Raw genomic sequence first — 14,502 nt, 5'->3', positions numbered from 1 at the left:
TTACGTAGCATTCAGTGGAACACAGCCCTTTACGTCAGTTGGGGAGTGCCTGTACATAGGTTACTAGAGTTTCAAGTTATCTAAGTAGATAACAAAGCTTTCACCGTAAAATGAAAATTGAAGTAAAATAAAAATAATACTAAAATCTGAAAATAACATTAAAAGATAGCTACTGCATTCAAAACCTGATATAAATTGAAACTACATCATATAAAGAAAATAATATTAAAAAATAAGACTTTTATCACCAGCAAAAAAAAAAAAAAAAAAAAGGAGCTTTCAGTTAATTAATTTGTGTTCAGTAATACATACAAAAATAAAAACAAATCCAAAGTCTTCCCTCAAAATAAAATAAATAAATAAATAAATATAATAAAAAATAATAAAAAATATAAATAAAAAACACCACAGTCCAATAATATAATTCCAAAAGTAAATTTAGATATAGTGTGCTATTAGTTTTGCTACTGGAAATGTTCAGGTTCAGGAATTTATAATTCTTTTTGGAACATTTCAATAAACAAATTTTCAAGTGGAAACAGTTAATTTTATTTATTATTAGAATATTTGGCATAACATCCTTTTCAATCATGTTAAAGTTTATATAGCATCCACCATTAAAAAATAAATAAAATAAAATGTCTCCCTAGTAGTAGTGGAATGTGATGCAAGAAAGCAAGTGTATGAGCCAAAAAATTACAAAACAAACCCTTCTAAATGTTAGTCCAGTTCCTCCTTAAATTTATTTAGCCTATCAACTTCCACAACGAGAGATGTAAGTTTATTCCAGCAATCAACCACCCGCTGGCTAAAGGCAAATTTCCGCACATCTATTCTACATTTGTCCTTCCTCAATTTCAATTTATGCCCCCTTAGGTTCGTAATCTGAACAAGTGGAAGAATTCCATTAGAATTCAGCATGCTCAACCCATTCAAGGCCTTATACACCTCAATCAGATCACCTCACAGGTGCCTAGTCTCCAGCAGCAAAATTTGCAGAACTTAAGCCTCTCCTGGTAAGAGGATCCCTTCATTCCCCTCACCAATCTTGTTGCCCTTCTCTGTAAACGCTCAAGTAAATCTACATCCTTCCTAAAATGAGGCCTCTAGACCTGCATGCAGTACTCAAGGCATGGCCTGACCACTGCTTTGTACAGGGGACAATCACTTCCTTTTCCCTGCTAGCAAAATTCCTCTATAGCATTGACAACACCCGATGACCTGTACTGGCAGCCTGTCTGCATTGCTGAGAAAACTTCATATCTGACTGCACAATTACTCCCAGGTCTTATTCATTTTCTACCACCTTAAGTGTAGTACCACACAGTTGGTACATTTCTCTGGGGGTACTTCTACCCATACTTTGCATCTGCCGTACTTTGCATTTTTCAACGTTAAACTTCAGTTGCCACTTCTCAGCCCATCTGTCCAAATTTTTTAGATCCTGTTTCAGTAACACACTACCATTACTGTCATTAACAACCCTGCCAACCTTTGTATCATCTGAAAACTTCGATACTAAGCCTGATATACCATCATCTCTATCATTGATAAATATACAAAACAACAGTGTACCCAATACCGAACCCTGTGGGACTCCACTAATAACATTAATCTAATTTCTCTTTAAATCTACAAACTCTCTGCCTCTATATGGCTGGGCGGCAATGTACACGAACAAGATTTAATACTACTAGATCCTCAGAAACAGAATTTGCTGTCCACTTATTGGTTAGGATGGAGTCGATGGTATGTGGTCATGGAACACTCTATGAACTGATGAAGTGTATTTCTAGCTCAATGGTATGAATATATTCATAATCGTGGCACATGGTGATATGACCATGTGTTGTTATCATCCCTCATATCACAAAAATAGATTTGCTTGGACACAGAGTGCAACACTCCATATCATCAACTGTATCATTCGGTAATGATATAGTTGCTTCGGGGCAACTATTTTCCTGTTATTTGCTGTTTGCTTGGATATCATGCTCACTTAACCTGAATTTAGGCCTAAAACTTGAACAATATTTCTTAGTCGGTATGAAAAGCCTAGTAGCTTCCAAGATTAATTCTTTGAATGGATCCCATTTCGAATTTCCTGTTAGCATTAGCAAGGGCACATGATGCAAGAAAGCAAGCTTATATAGAAGTTTGCTTCTATAAAAGCTTTTTTTAACCCCCCCCCCTTATTTCACCCATCCCCTCGCTCCAAATGTTTGTCAAGTTCTGCCTTGAATCTATTTAAGCTCTCAACTTCTACAATGACAGATGGAAGTTTGTTCCAGCAATCAACCACCTGCTGGCTAAAGGCAAACTTCCGCACACCTATCCTACAACCGTCTTTCCTCAATTTTAATTTATGCCCTCTCAGGCGATTATTCTGAGCAAGAGGAAGATTCCCATCAGTATTGAGCATGCTCAAACCATTCAAGGCTTTATACATCTCAATCAGATCATTTTTGCAAATTACAGTGTATGGAGGCTAGGCACCTGCGAGGTGCCTAGTCTCCATACACTGTAATTTGCAAAAATTAAGCCTTTCTTCGTAAGAGCAACCCTTTGTTCTGTTCACTAATCTTGTTGTCCTTCTCTGTACTCGTTCCAACAGTTCTACATCCTTCTTAAAATGAGGCCGCCAGAACTGTATACAGTACTCAAGGTGTGGCCTGACCATTGCCTTATACAAGAGGATAACCACCTCCTTATCCCTGCTAGAAAAATTCCTGTATATCATTGACAAGACACCATGAGCTACTCTTGCAGACCATCTTCACTGCTCAGAAAACTTCATATCTGCCTGCGCAATTAACCCCAGGTCCTTTTCATTCTCTACCACTGTCAGTGTGCTACCACAGAATTGATACGTTACTCTGGGATTACTGCTTCCCATATGTAGCACTTTACATTTGTCAATTTTAAAGTTCATTTGCCACCTCTAAGCCCATCTGCTCAACTTTTATAGATCCTGTGGCAGCAGTGTACTGTCATCAGTGTCATTAACAACCTTGCCAACCTTCGTATCGTCTGAAAACTTGGACATTAAGCTTGATATACCATCATGAATATCATTTATAAATAGAGAAAACAACAATGGACCCAACACTGAACCCTGAGGGACCCCACTAATAACATTAGTCCACGATGAGCAGTGTCCATTGATTACCACTCTCTGTCTTCTCCCACCCAACCATCCCATTATCCATCGCAGCAATTTGTCTCCAATGCCACACTGCTCCAATTTGTGCAGCAGTCTTCCATGTGCAACAGTATCAAAGGCTTTCTAAGATCCAAATACAGCAGACTCTCGATTAACCGGGACACTTCAAGACTCCAAATTAAAAAAAAATCAACCAGAAATCAAAAAATTCAAATAATAACTAGAATAGGTATAAACAGATATTTTGAAAGACATAATTAAGCGACAAGTGGCATTATAAGTCATCATTGGGAGATTAGTGTACCTATTATCTTGCAATCCCCACAGTCTTCACACCCGGCGCTCAAAAAAAAAAAAAAAAAGAAAGAGACCAAATCTTTAGTTTTGTTTTAGTGCATCGCATTGATTGTTGTGTTCCGTTGCGCTGCAGCACAAAAGGACATTTTGTTTCGTTATTTATGTCAGGGATGTTGGAATTTTTTTTTATAGTAAAATTTTTTTTTGTTTAGAAATCGCGAAAATGATGGGCAAATGCAAAAGAGTTGCGTTTTCAGTTAAACAAAAACTTGAAATTATTCAAAAGTGTGAAACCGGTGAATTTCTAAGGAATCGTTGTAATAAGGATGTATAAAAATGGCCAAACATTAACAAGTATCGCGCAAAATTTGTCAATAATAATATAGTAGCAATATGTTATTAGTCATTCCCAAGTTACGCAAAACTCGACAAAGTACTGGAACGTATCTCTTTTGTATGAAGGGCACTTTTGTATTTTTGGATTAACTGGGAAATCAATTATCCGGGATTTGTTTTTTTACCATCTATCCGAGAAAATCGAGAGTCTACTGTATATGATATCAAAGTTATTCTTTGCATCCAGTTCCTTTGTGGCTACATCATTTTATCCAATCAAATTAGTCAGACAAGGCTTCCCCTTAACAAACGAATGCTGTGTCCGAGCTATAACTGAAGTCTTGTCTAGATGTTCCTGCAATATTTCTTTAACCAGTGCCTCCATTAATTTACCTGGAACAGAAGTTAAACTAACAGGTCTATAATTACCTGTCTCTCTCTTTGACCCTCCTTTGGGGAGGTCCATCGGTACCTACCCTGAGTCCAGGGAAGCTCTCATAATTATGGCTAAGAGTTTGCTTACTTCCTTTGCCGCTTCCTTTAATATAACTGGATAGATTCCATCCACTCCAGACGGCCTTTCTTATGTTTATCTTCAACAATTTCTCCTCCACTTTACTCTCAGTTATTACAAGATTATCTAGCTTACTGCCAGAGTTGAATACACCTCTGGCATTCACCTCCCTGAATAACTCTTCATGTGTAAATGTAGATTCAAAATATTCATTTAGTTTGTTAGCTACTTGAGCAGGATCATCAACAGTTGAACCATTGACATCAAGTGGACCAATCTGATTCATCCCCTTCCTCCTAGAGTTTACATAAGTAAAGAACTCTTTGCTGTTTTTCTTTGCATCCTTTACCAAAGATTTCTCGTAATCTGCCTTCACCTGCTTAACCTCCTTTGTAACTTGGTTACAGACCAGCTTATATCTATGATAGGCTTTTGTGTCACATGTTAATTTATATGTATCCCATGCATTTTTCTTCTTTGTCATATGTCTAATTAGTTCATCTGACATCCATTTAGGCCTAAATCTTGAACAATATTTCTTTGTTGGTATGAAAAGCCTAGTAGCTTCCAAGATCAATTCTTTGAATGCTTCCCATTTTGAATTTGCTGTTGGTAACATCATCAGTTGGTCCCACGGTATAGAATTTAAATACTATCTCGGACCACCGTAGTCACCTTTATGAAAGCAAAAATCCTTCCCTTTACCTTTGATGGTAGTTACCTCTTTGAGTAAATCCCACTTCAGCACACTGCGATCACTGCCACCTAGTGGTTCCTTTATCTGCAGATTCTTGATGCATGATGAATCACTACTGATAATCAGATCAAGAGTATTACTCCCTCTAGTTGCCTCCCAAACATGCTGCGTAGAAAACAATCATCCAATAAATCAACAAAAGCCTTGCTAGTGTGTGAGTGACCAACCCACAAATTCCAGTCAATCTCTGAGAAATTAAAATCCCCCATTATAAGACACTCTGATTTACTGGCCCACTCTATTTCTCTGCACAATTGCTCATTATACTCATCAGATTCATTTGGCCTATAACACACAGCTACTCTCATTTTTCCTTTCCCAGTGCTTATGTCACACCAAACAAACTCAACATTGCATTGTCCACCAACATTAATTGGATGCACTTCCTTAGATTTTGTGTGTTTCTTAACTAACAGCATAACCCCTCCTCCCTTTCTGTACACATTGTACTCTCCAAATTCCAGTTCTGCACTGCTTATGTCTGTGTGACACCGTGTCTCTGATATCCCAACATCTGTCTTTGATGTCTTGACTAGCACTTCAAGCTCATCGAATTTATTAACTATACCCCTAGCATTGGTATACATGCACCTGTTTCTGCTCTTAGTTACCCTAACACAGCCCATGTATTTACTTGTTCCACTATGACTCCCAGCAGTCCTGGAAATCCCCATTGCCTTGCGTTCCAGGTTGCTGCTCAATTGCATTTCAACAGAAGCAGTGCAAGAATCACTTTCACCTCTGCCAGCAGCTACTGTTAATTAATTAGTCCGTGTACCCCCCAAGCTAGCAATTTTCCGACCCATCTAACTCTGCCTCAATAGCATCAGCAAATATTCTTGCACTCTTTCTATTTAAGTGTATCCCATCCCTGTAGAAGCAGTCTCTCCTGTTAACAAACACAGACCAGGCTGAGAAAAATTCTACCCTTTGAGCCTTGCACAATATCTCCAGGGCCGAATTGATCGACAAGGCTCCCATCATATACTCCCTCCTATCGTGTCTGGGAAGAATTGCAGACACGTTTAACCAATGAGATTAATTATGAGAGCATCATTGGACTTGGGAGAGATTTCTTTAGATTTGAGAAGTGCCAACGTATCACCAATATATAAAGGCAGTTCTAAGAGTGAAGTCAGTGAAGTATTAACTTCAGTGGTAAGGAAATCTAAGAGGCAATGATTAAGACAGAAATGGCATGTTGGAAGATAAAATTTCTATCTAAATTCCGAGGGAACAATTTCTGCATAGTTTATTTGGATTTTAGAATGGCATTTGACTCAGTCCCCGATGAGAGGTTACCGTATAAGGTAGAACATGCTGGGATTACTGTGAAGATTCCAAAATCGACTGCATGGTGGTTGCAAGGCAGAAGGCAGAGGGTTGTGATTAATGGATATTCTTCAGATTGGTGCAACATCAGAAGTGGGGTAACCCAAGGATCGGTTCTTGGACCACTGTTGTTTATGATTTTCATAAATGACATTGCTGATAGGAGAGAAGGCATGATGTCAAAATTTTCAGACAGTGTAAAGTTTGGTATAGTAGTTAATGATCAATGCCAAGCAGTGCTCCTTCAGGATGACTTAAACAGTCTTCAGGAGCGATCAGAAAAGTGGCAGCTAAATTTTAATGCAGAAAAATGCAAGGTCATACATTTGGGGAATAGTGAAGACAGAGGAACCACTGGTGCCATTAGACACTAAATACACTTACATTTGGGGAATAGCAACCTCCAAAATTAATTATACACTTGGTGAGGTTGAATTAAAAACAGTAAAGGAAGAGAAGGATTTGGAGTTATGATATGGAAAGATATGAAGTTTTCTGAATAGCATAAACAGGCAACCCACAGTGTCCTATCAATGATTTATTGAACATTATCCTGCAGAAATAACAAGATTATAATGCCACTGTACAAGGCAATTGTAAGACTGCATTTGGTATACTGCGTCCAAGTATGGAGACTTTATCTGAAAAAGGACACCGAACGTCTTGAAAGAATCAAAAGACAGGCAACTTGCATGGCGTGATTGGCAAATGGGCAACTGTATGAGGAATACTCTGATTATGTGGGCTACAGAGCTTGGTAACCAAGCACCTATGAGGGACCTGATTGAGATTTATAATACTCTGAGAGGGATTAGTAAAATGAATGGAATTTTCACTGTTATAAAGAATTCCAGAAATAGGGGCAATAACTTTAAATTACAGTGGAAGAGGTTTAGATTAGAATGCAAGAAATTTTCTTTTAGCCAGAAAATTGTTGATTACTGGAACAAGTTGAGACTGACAGTTTGAATAAATTCAAAGGTGAATTGGATAGTTTCCTACATGAGGAGGGAAGCACATAATTTGAATTTGTTTTGTATTTTCTTATCTACTTTTTCTTTCTTTCATTCTTTCTTATTTATTTATTTATTTTTTTATTTCATACATTTATTTCTTTTTGCCAGTGCAGAAAATGCTGTGGCTTCCTTGCACCCTATGGCTGATACTGATACTAACTATTGCTGTAAAAGTCGACACATAAAATTGACAAGTGCTCAATATAAGCACACTGATTTAACTTTATGCCATTTGGCAATACAGTCGATTCTGGTTATTTGGGACACATTGGGACTAGTGCATTTTGGACCGATTAAGTGGCTGCCCCAATTATCCAAAGTTTCCAGTAAATAGCTAAAAATACAATGGACCCCCACTTTACAATTGGGTCACTGTGCAATCAAATCATGTTACAATGGACTCACCATAGTAAAGTACTGTTCACTATACGATGTGTAATAAGTGTCAGTCGTTGTGATTATGTTTGTGAATTGAATTTTAATTCTAATTAGCAAAAATACAAGGAATATTATCCACAGCCTATAAAAGTAAAGATATATTAAGCACAAATTTACCCTCTATTACTTTACTAATTAAAAAATTAAATGATATGTGAAAATCGGAATAATTAATATGTACTGTAATATGTACATATTCACTAGTTGACATTTGTGGGCGGTGGTTAAAATTTAAAACAGTAAAAAGATAAGCAATCAATAACAAAGAACACGGCACACACAAATTGCAAGTAACACGATACACGCAAGTGAGAACGGAGTAACAAGTTATGAAGCTTTAAAAATAGGAATGAAGAGAAGATTCTGAAAATTAATTTTTTTATATCATTGAAGATTCCACAGAAGTGTAAACACATTTCACCATAATAACCCACAGAATTGCAGCAGTCGGTATTATCGCTAATTCAATAAGATTGAGTTTACTATCTGTTTATGATAAATTGCACTAACAGAAAGCCCAATAAACAGGTGACTGCTAATTGTTTTTATTGTTTTATGGTTGTGACCTCCAGAAATACGACCGAACCACGTGGTACGGTCAGAGATAATCGTAGGTAATCTCCAGTGCTGAGGTCCCCTGCCCTGAGTAAATGGCATGTTGTCTCAATTAAGCAAAGTAAACCCTGGCTATTTTCTCGATTTGATCCTGTTGTTTAAGATTTGCCCCAAATAAACGGCTGCCCTGATTAACAGGTGGCCAAAATAACCGGAATCCACTGTACTTGATTTTTGTTTATAGACATGGTACACTGATTAAATTTGTTCTTTGCTTGTTTTAAGATTAGTTTATGTACATGGAATAAACTTTTGATGAAATTTTGAGGTGTTTTGATATACAGTTCAACCCAAAACTTTCACCTTTTAATTCTGCTAGTTAGTGTCTACTTTTAGCTATGAATTCCAGATTTTCACTTTTCAAGTTATATATTTTTATGAGGGTATTAAAGGAATTGCTCTTTAACATTAGGAAAATTATGGCACAATGAATGCACCCACTCAAATATAGGTGGCAGCAAACATGTTAACAGAAAAACCTAAAAGGAATAGAAAAAAATCATCATCTAAAAGTATATGTAATCAAATCAAACTAACTAGTAAATATCTCTCACAAAAAAAAAAAAAAAAAAAAAATTATAATATAGAAAAAGGAATAATTAAAGAAAAGTTTTATACCGCTTCTGTTTTTCGTCACTACTGCCTTCACTATCAGAGATACGTGTTGCTAACAGTCTGTCATATTTAGATTTCTTTTTCAATGGCACATTAATCTCACTGGAATCGCTCTCTGCTTCAGAACTTGATAATTTTACAACCTTCTGTTCCCTGTCTTTTTTTGCATCTGTTACTGGCTTCTTTTTTTTGTCATTTAAAATGACTAAATTATCTTCTGATTCTAAATAAATTCAAAATAGATGTTAGACTACATTAGGTTAAGTAATATTTATTCATTCACATATAAGCATGCACCATCAAACGGATTTAAATCAATATCTTCAAAAAGGCCTCTGATGTTGGGAGAATGATTCCCATCACAAATTTAAACAAGTACACCAACCGTTTAACTATAATAGTTTAATACTGAAAATTATAAAATGTACCAGACGATACAAAGTACTGCAAAATAATATTTACAAAAACTGACTTACAAAATAAAATGTATGATGAAATTTTAAAATGCAATAAAATATAATAAAGTTAAAAGCGATAAAACAATGATTGTAGCTTTCGGGGGCATCCGCCTCCTTTCTCAACAATAATGATATTTAGGCAACACATCCTTAAATATCAAGTTCACGGCACACGTAAACTTGATATTTAAGTGGCTGACCAGGCGCATGCTCAGTATTTCTTCCATGTGAACCAGAATCGGAAGTGGCTCGGGAGTGTGGAAACGCAAAGCACTCGTCTTTATCAAGGACCACAGCCTCCAGAAGGGGGTGGAGCAGAACACCCCTGTCCCTATTCATGCTATTGTTTTCGGATGAGCCAATCCACAAACTCTCCAGCCACTTACAGTCCGAGAACCTATGCGTCCGGTCAAGGATGACAGCATTCACTGGGGAGACCTGGTGTTGTTTTTCCCAATAATGTGCAGCAATGGCGGACTTATTAAACTCTGCGTTCTGTATGGCTCACATGTGCTCCCCCAGATGGTCTTTTAGCTGCCGTCCTGTCTCCCCCACAATCCGGGCATTTGATCTCATATATGACCCCACTACTGGAATCCCCAGTAATGGGGTCTTTGACCTGTGACACCACTGTGTGCAACCTCCGGCCCGGAAGCTAGTATGGTAATATGACTATCATACTACCGGAAGCTAAATTTGGTAGTATGACTACCAAATTTAGAATCTGACAATTAATAATAAGTAATTTTGGAAGAAACTATTACATTATGTTAACCTGGCTGTGGTAGCACTGCAAAGTGTAACAAACATCGTGACAAGTCACCTGACAGGATCCTAAATATTCTTTTTAATTTCTGGAAGATGTTTTGGGTTTTTCTGAATTCTGCTTGAAAAAATGCCAATATTTCATCTTTTTTGATCGAGTGCAGTACTTAATGTATCTTCTTTTTAAATTGTAAAAAGCGTTTTATAAAAAAGCTGATTAGAACAGAGAGAGCAACCAGCAAATATTAATATCTGAAGTTTTACACTTATCAAAAACAGTATATTTCATTTATTCTGAGAATTATAACAGTAGACAACCGATTAACCGGCCCCTATGGGACCGGATAAATGAATGGCCGGTTAATCCGAAAACACAGGCAAAATACTATTTATAGATTGTAAATTAAATAAAAAATATATATACAGTATGTTGTATATAAATGTTTATTAAACATTTACTTAGATAAAAATTGGTAATCGTCATTTGTCTTTTTGATTTAAATCATTTTTTGAAGCAAAATCATGCCACTTTTTCATAAGAATTATATCAATGGCAGATGAATTATCTTGCTGTTCAATATATCTTATTGCAGTTTCAAGCACTTTCTTTCCTTCCAATTGACTTATTCTTTTGTCATTTTTATCTCCACTCATTGCTTCTGGGTTCTCTGGTTCTTCATCTTCTGCCATTTCTCCTTGACTAACTGCTTTGATAATTTCATCATCTGTTAACATTTCATTCTCTAGAATATTATTGCCTACAAGCCATTTATCAATGTCTCTTTCTTCCAGGTCTTTGAACTCTGATAATTGTTTCAAATTGTTAAGCAGAGAAATGTTTTCGTGGTCTGTCAGATCCTCAGTGCACAGCTTTGTCCAGATGCAGTTAATTTGCAGTTTATAGTTAATTTTTCGACATCAGGCCACAGTTTTTTTTCCATGACCCCACAAATGTTGATGACGGAATTTCCTCAAAAGCAGATGCCAACATGAAAATCACATCTTTGATATTAATTTTCTTAAGGGCCACCACAGTGAGTTCCGTTTCTTTATTGGTGGTCTTCTCAAGAATTTCTGAAAGATGTTTTCTTCTGTAGAGACTTTTCAGAATATCACATCTTGATCCATAGGTTGCACCAAAGATGTAACGTCAGGTGGTAAAAGTACCACCTTGATGTCATCAGAAGGTAGGTCGATGTGATGCATTGGAGCATTGTCAAGGACAAGAACAGCCTTGAGCTGTAACTTCAAACGCGTCAAATGTGCCTTAACTTTTAGGCACATTTGAATTCTTCAAATAGAAAAGAATCCATCCAAGCTGACTTCTGGGCTTTGTAGTAAACTGGTAGAGCAAATTTACATTTTTGTAAATTTATAAATTTAAATTTACATATGCTCTTGGTTTGGCTGGGTTTTTTTTTTTTTTTCCTACAACAAAAAGGGCAGTTTGTGACTCCCAGCAGCATTTGTACAAAGGGCCACAGTGATTCTCTGTTTATTCATTTTGAAACAAGTAGCAAATGTTCCTTGTGGTGCTGCTAGTGTTTTTGTCAGAAGAAGCTTAAAATTTATGCCTGTTTCATCCAAATTGTAGACTTGTTCATGAGTAAGATTTTCCTTCTGTATAACGTCTAAAACTTTTTGGGAAAATTCACTTGCAGCATTTCTCGCAAACACCTACATAATGAATTCTGTGGCACTGTTTGAATTGTGAAAGCCATCCTTTGCTGGTTAAGAATTCTTCTCCGCTGTTGACTTTCTTGTGCAAGCGTATTGCCCTGTCCTTCAAAGCCAGTCCACTAAGAGGTGTTCTCCTTTGTCTTTCTTGCACGAATCATATCCATTGCATCATCAACGACTTCATTTTTTGGCTTCTTCATAGTGCACCTGTCTGAGAAAACTTTATCTGATTTTATTTGCATACTGAAGTCTTGAAGGGATTTCCAATTTCTCTGCCAATCATTCACTGTACTTTTTCTGACACCCAGTTCGTTACATATCTGTTTTACAGATTCTCCATTATCGATATGTTCCAACGCTTTTAGTTTTATTTCAATAGTTAACACATTCCGTTTATGCTCGTTTGAGCCTATCATTTCAAGTTAACGTAATTTAAAAAACAAAAATGAATGGCAAAAATATGTACACATGGAGTGACTGTGATCCAAATGGCACAGATAGCAAAGACTAACTGAAGTGAAAAAAGTTATAGGATCATTACAGTACACTGTACTCGTTCCCAGAATCTTTTAATTTTGTTTTCCTGCTAGGCCCACGACACCAGAAATCTGATTCACAAAAAAATCTCAATGAAAATATGGTTGGTTAAAGCGAGACCAGCTAAGAGGGAGTCTATGAATATAAGAATCATTATAAATTTCTAGGAATTTTGAGCTAATTAAAACTTTCAAATAATTTACTGATGGAAAGCATCAATGTGAGTGAATGTATATGATAAATAATTTAGAATCATGTATTTTTTTACAGAAACCATTTTTTCATTTACTTAATTAATGGGATAAAATATCCTTATTATATTATAATAAATATATCATTTGGATTTAAAATTTAACTGTGGTAGCAAATATCACATAAAAAGAGAAGAAAAATATAGAAGAAAAAAGCATTATAGAAAAATTTGACTGAGCAGTTCAAATAAATAAACTGTTATCTTACCAGCACTACTTGACGATGCCAAAATCTCTGCTAGTACAGTATCTTTTGCAAAATCATTCCAAGACTTTGTTTTTTCTGTTTCCTTCTAAATTAATAACAATTTTAAGAAAGGTTTGAAAAAAAAATCCAAGTGCCTAAAAAAAAATTTGTTTTATTAAGCATGAGAAACAAAATCTAAAGACCTAAGGCACAATTCTTATAATGGGGGATTTTAATTTCCCAGATATTGACTGGAATTTGTGGGTTGGTCACTCGCACACTAGCAAGGCTTTTGTGGATTTATTGGATGATTGTTTTCTACACCAGCATGTTCGTGAGGCAACAAGAGGGAGCAATACTCTTGATCTGATTATCAGTAGTGACTCTTCATGCATTAAGAACCTGCAGATAAATGAACCACTAGGTGGCAGTGATCACAGTGTGTTGAAGTGGGATTTACTCAAGGAGGTAACTACCATCAGAGGTAAAGGGAAGGGTTTTTGTTTTCGTAAAGGCGACTATGATGGTCTGAGACAGTATTTAAATTCTATACAGTGGGACCAACTGATGATGTTACCAACAGCAAACTCAAAATGGGAAGCATTCAAGGAACTAATCTTGGAGGCTACCAGGCTTTACATACCAACTAAGAAATATTGTTCAAGGTTTAGGCCTAAATGGTTGTCAGATGAACTAATGAGACATGTGGCAGAGAAGAAAAATGCATGGGATACATATAAATTAATGGGTGACATGGAAGCCTATGATAGATATAAGTTGGTCTGTAACCAAGTCACAAAGGAGATTAGGCAGGCAAAGGCAGACTACGAAAAATCCTTGGCAAAGGATGCAAAGAAAAACAGAAAAGAGTTCTTTACATACTTGAACTCGAGAAGGAAAGGGATGAATCAGATTGGTCCACTGGATATTGATGGTTCAACAGTTGAGGATCCTGCTCAGGTGGCTAACAATCTAAACGAGTATTTTGCATCTACATTCACGCATGAGGAGTTATTCAGGAAGGAGAATGATGTAGGTAAAGTAAACATTGGCAGTGAGCTGGATGATTTTGTAATAACTGAGAGGAAAGTGGAGGAGAGATTGTTGAGGATAAACATAAAAAAGGCACCTGGGGTGGATGGGATCTATCCAGTTATATTAAAGGAGGCAGCAAAGGAAGTATGCAAACCCCTAGCCATAATTATGAGAGCTTCTTTGGACTCAGGGGAGGTACCCATAGACTGGAGATGTGCAAATGTAACCCCAATTCACAAAGGAGGATCAAAGGCTGACACAAGTAATTATAGACCTGTTAGTTTAACTTCTGTTCCAGGTAAATTAATGGAGGCACTGGTTAAAGAAGCACTGCAGGATCATCTAGACAAGAATTCAGCTATAGCTCAGACGCAGCATGGTTTTGTTAAGGGCAGGTCTTGCCTGACCAATTTGATTGGATACTATGATGTAGTCACAAAAGAACTGGATGCAGGGAATAACTTTGATATTATATATTTGGATCTTAGAAAGGCTTTTGATACTGT

General features: G+C 36.6%; 1 protein-coding gene across 3 annotated transcripts in view; it reads right to left on the bottom strand.

Moving 5' to 3' along the window:
• XNP (ATRX chromatin remodeler XNP) overlaps nucleotides 1-14,502 on the bottom strand; it is a 664,672-nt gene that overhangs the window by 489,914 nt on the left and 160,256 nt on the right. For all 3 annotated transcript variants that reach the window (XM_090383634.1, XM_090383636.1, XM_090383635.1), the window contains exons 8-9: nucleotides 12,983-13,067; nucleotides 9,087-9,306 (exon numbers count right to left, since the gene is read on the bottom strand). In XM_090383634.1, the coding sequence (XP_090239760.1) occupies nucleotides 9,087-9,306; nucleotides 12,983-13,067 (305 nt within the window). The remainder of the gene's footprint in view (nucleotides 1-9,086; nucleotides 9,307-12,982; nucleotides 13,068-14,502) is intronic.

Source organism: Mastigoproctus giganteus, chromosome 10 (genome assembly GCF_048544385.1).
Source record: "Mastigoproctus giganteus isolate SK-2022 chromosome 10, ASM4854438v1, whole genome shotgun sequence".
Classification (NCBI taxonomy): Eukaryota; Metazoa; Arthropoda; class Arachnida; order Uropygi; family Thelyphonidae; genus Mastigoproctus; species Mastigoproctus giganteus.
The sequence above is the reverse complement of the archived record's forward strand: the minus strand, read 5'-3'. Positions and strand labels throughout refer to the sequence as shown.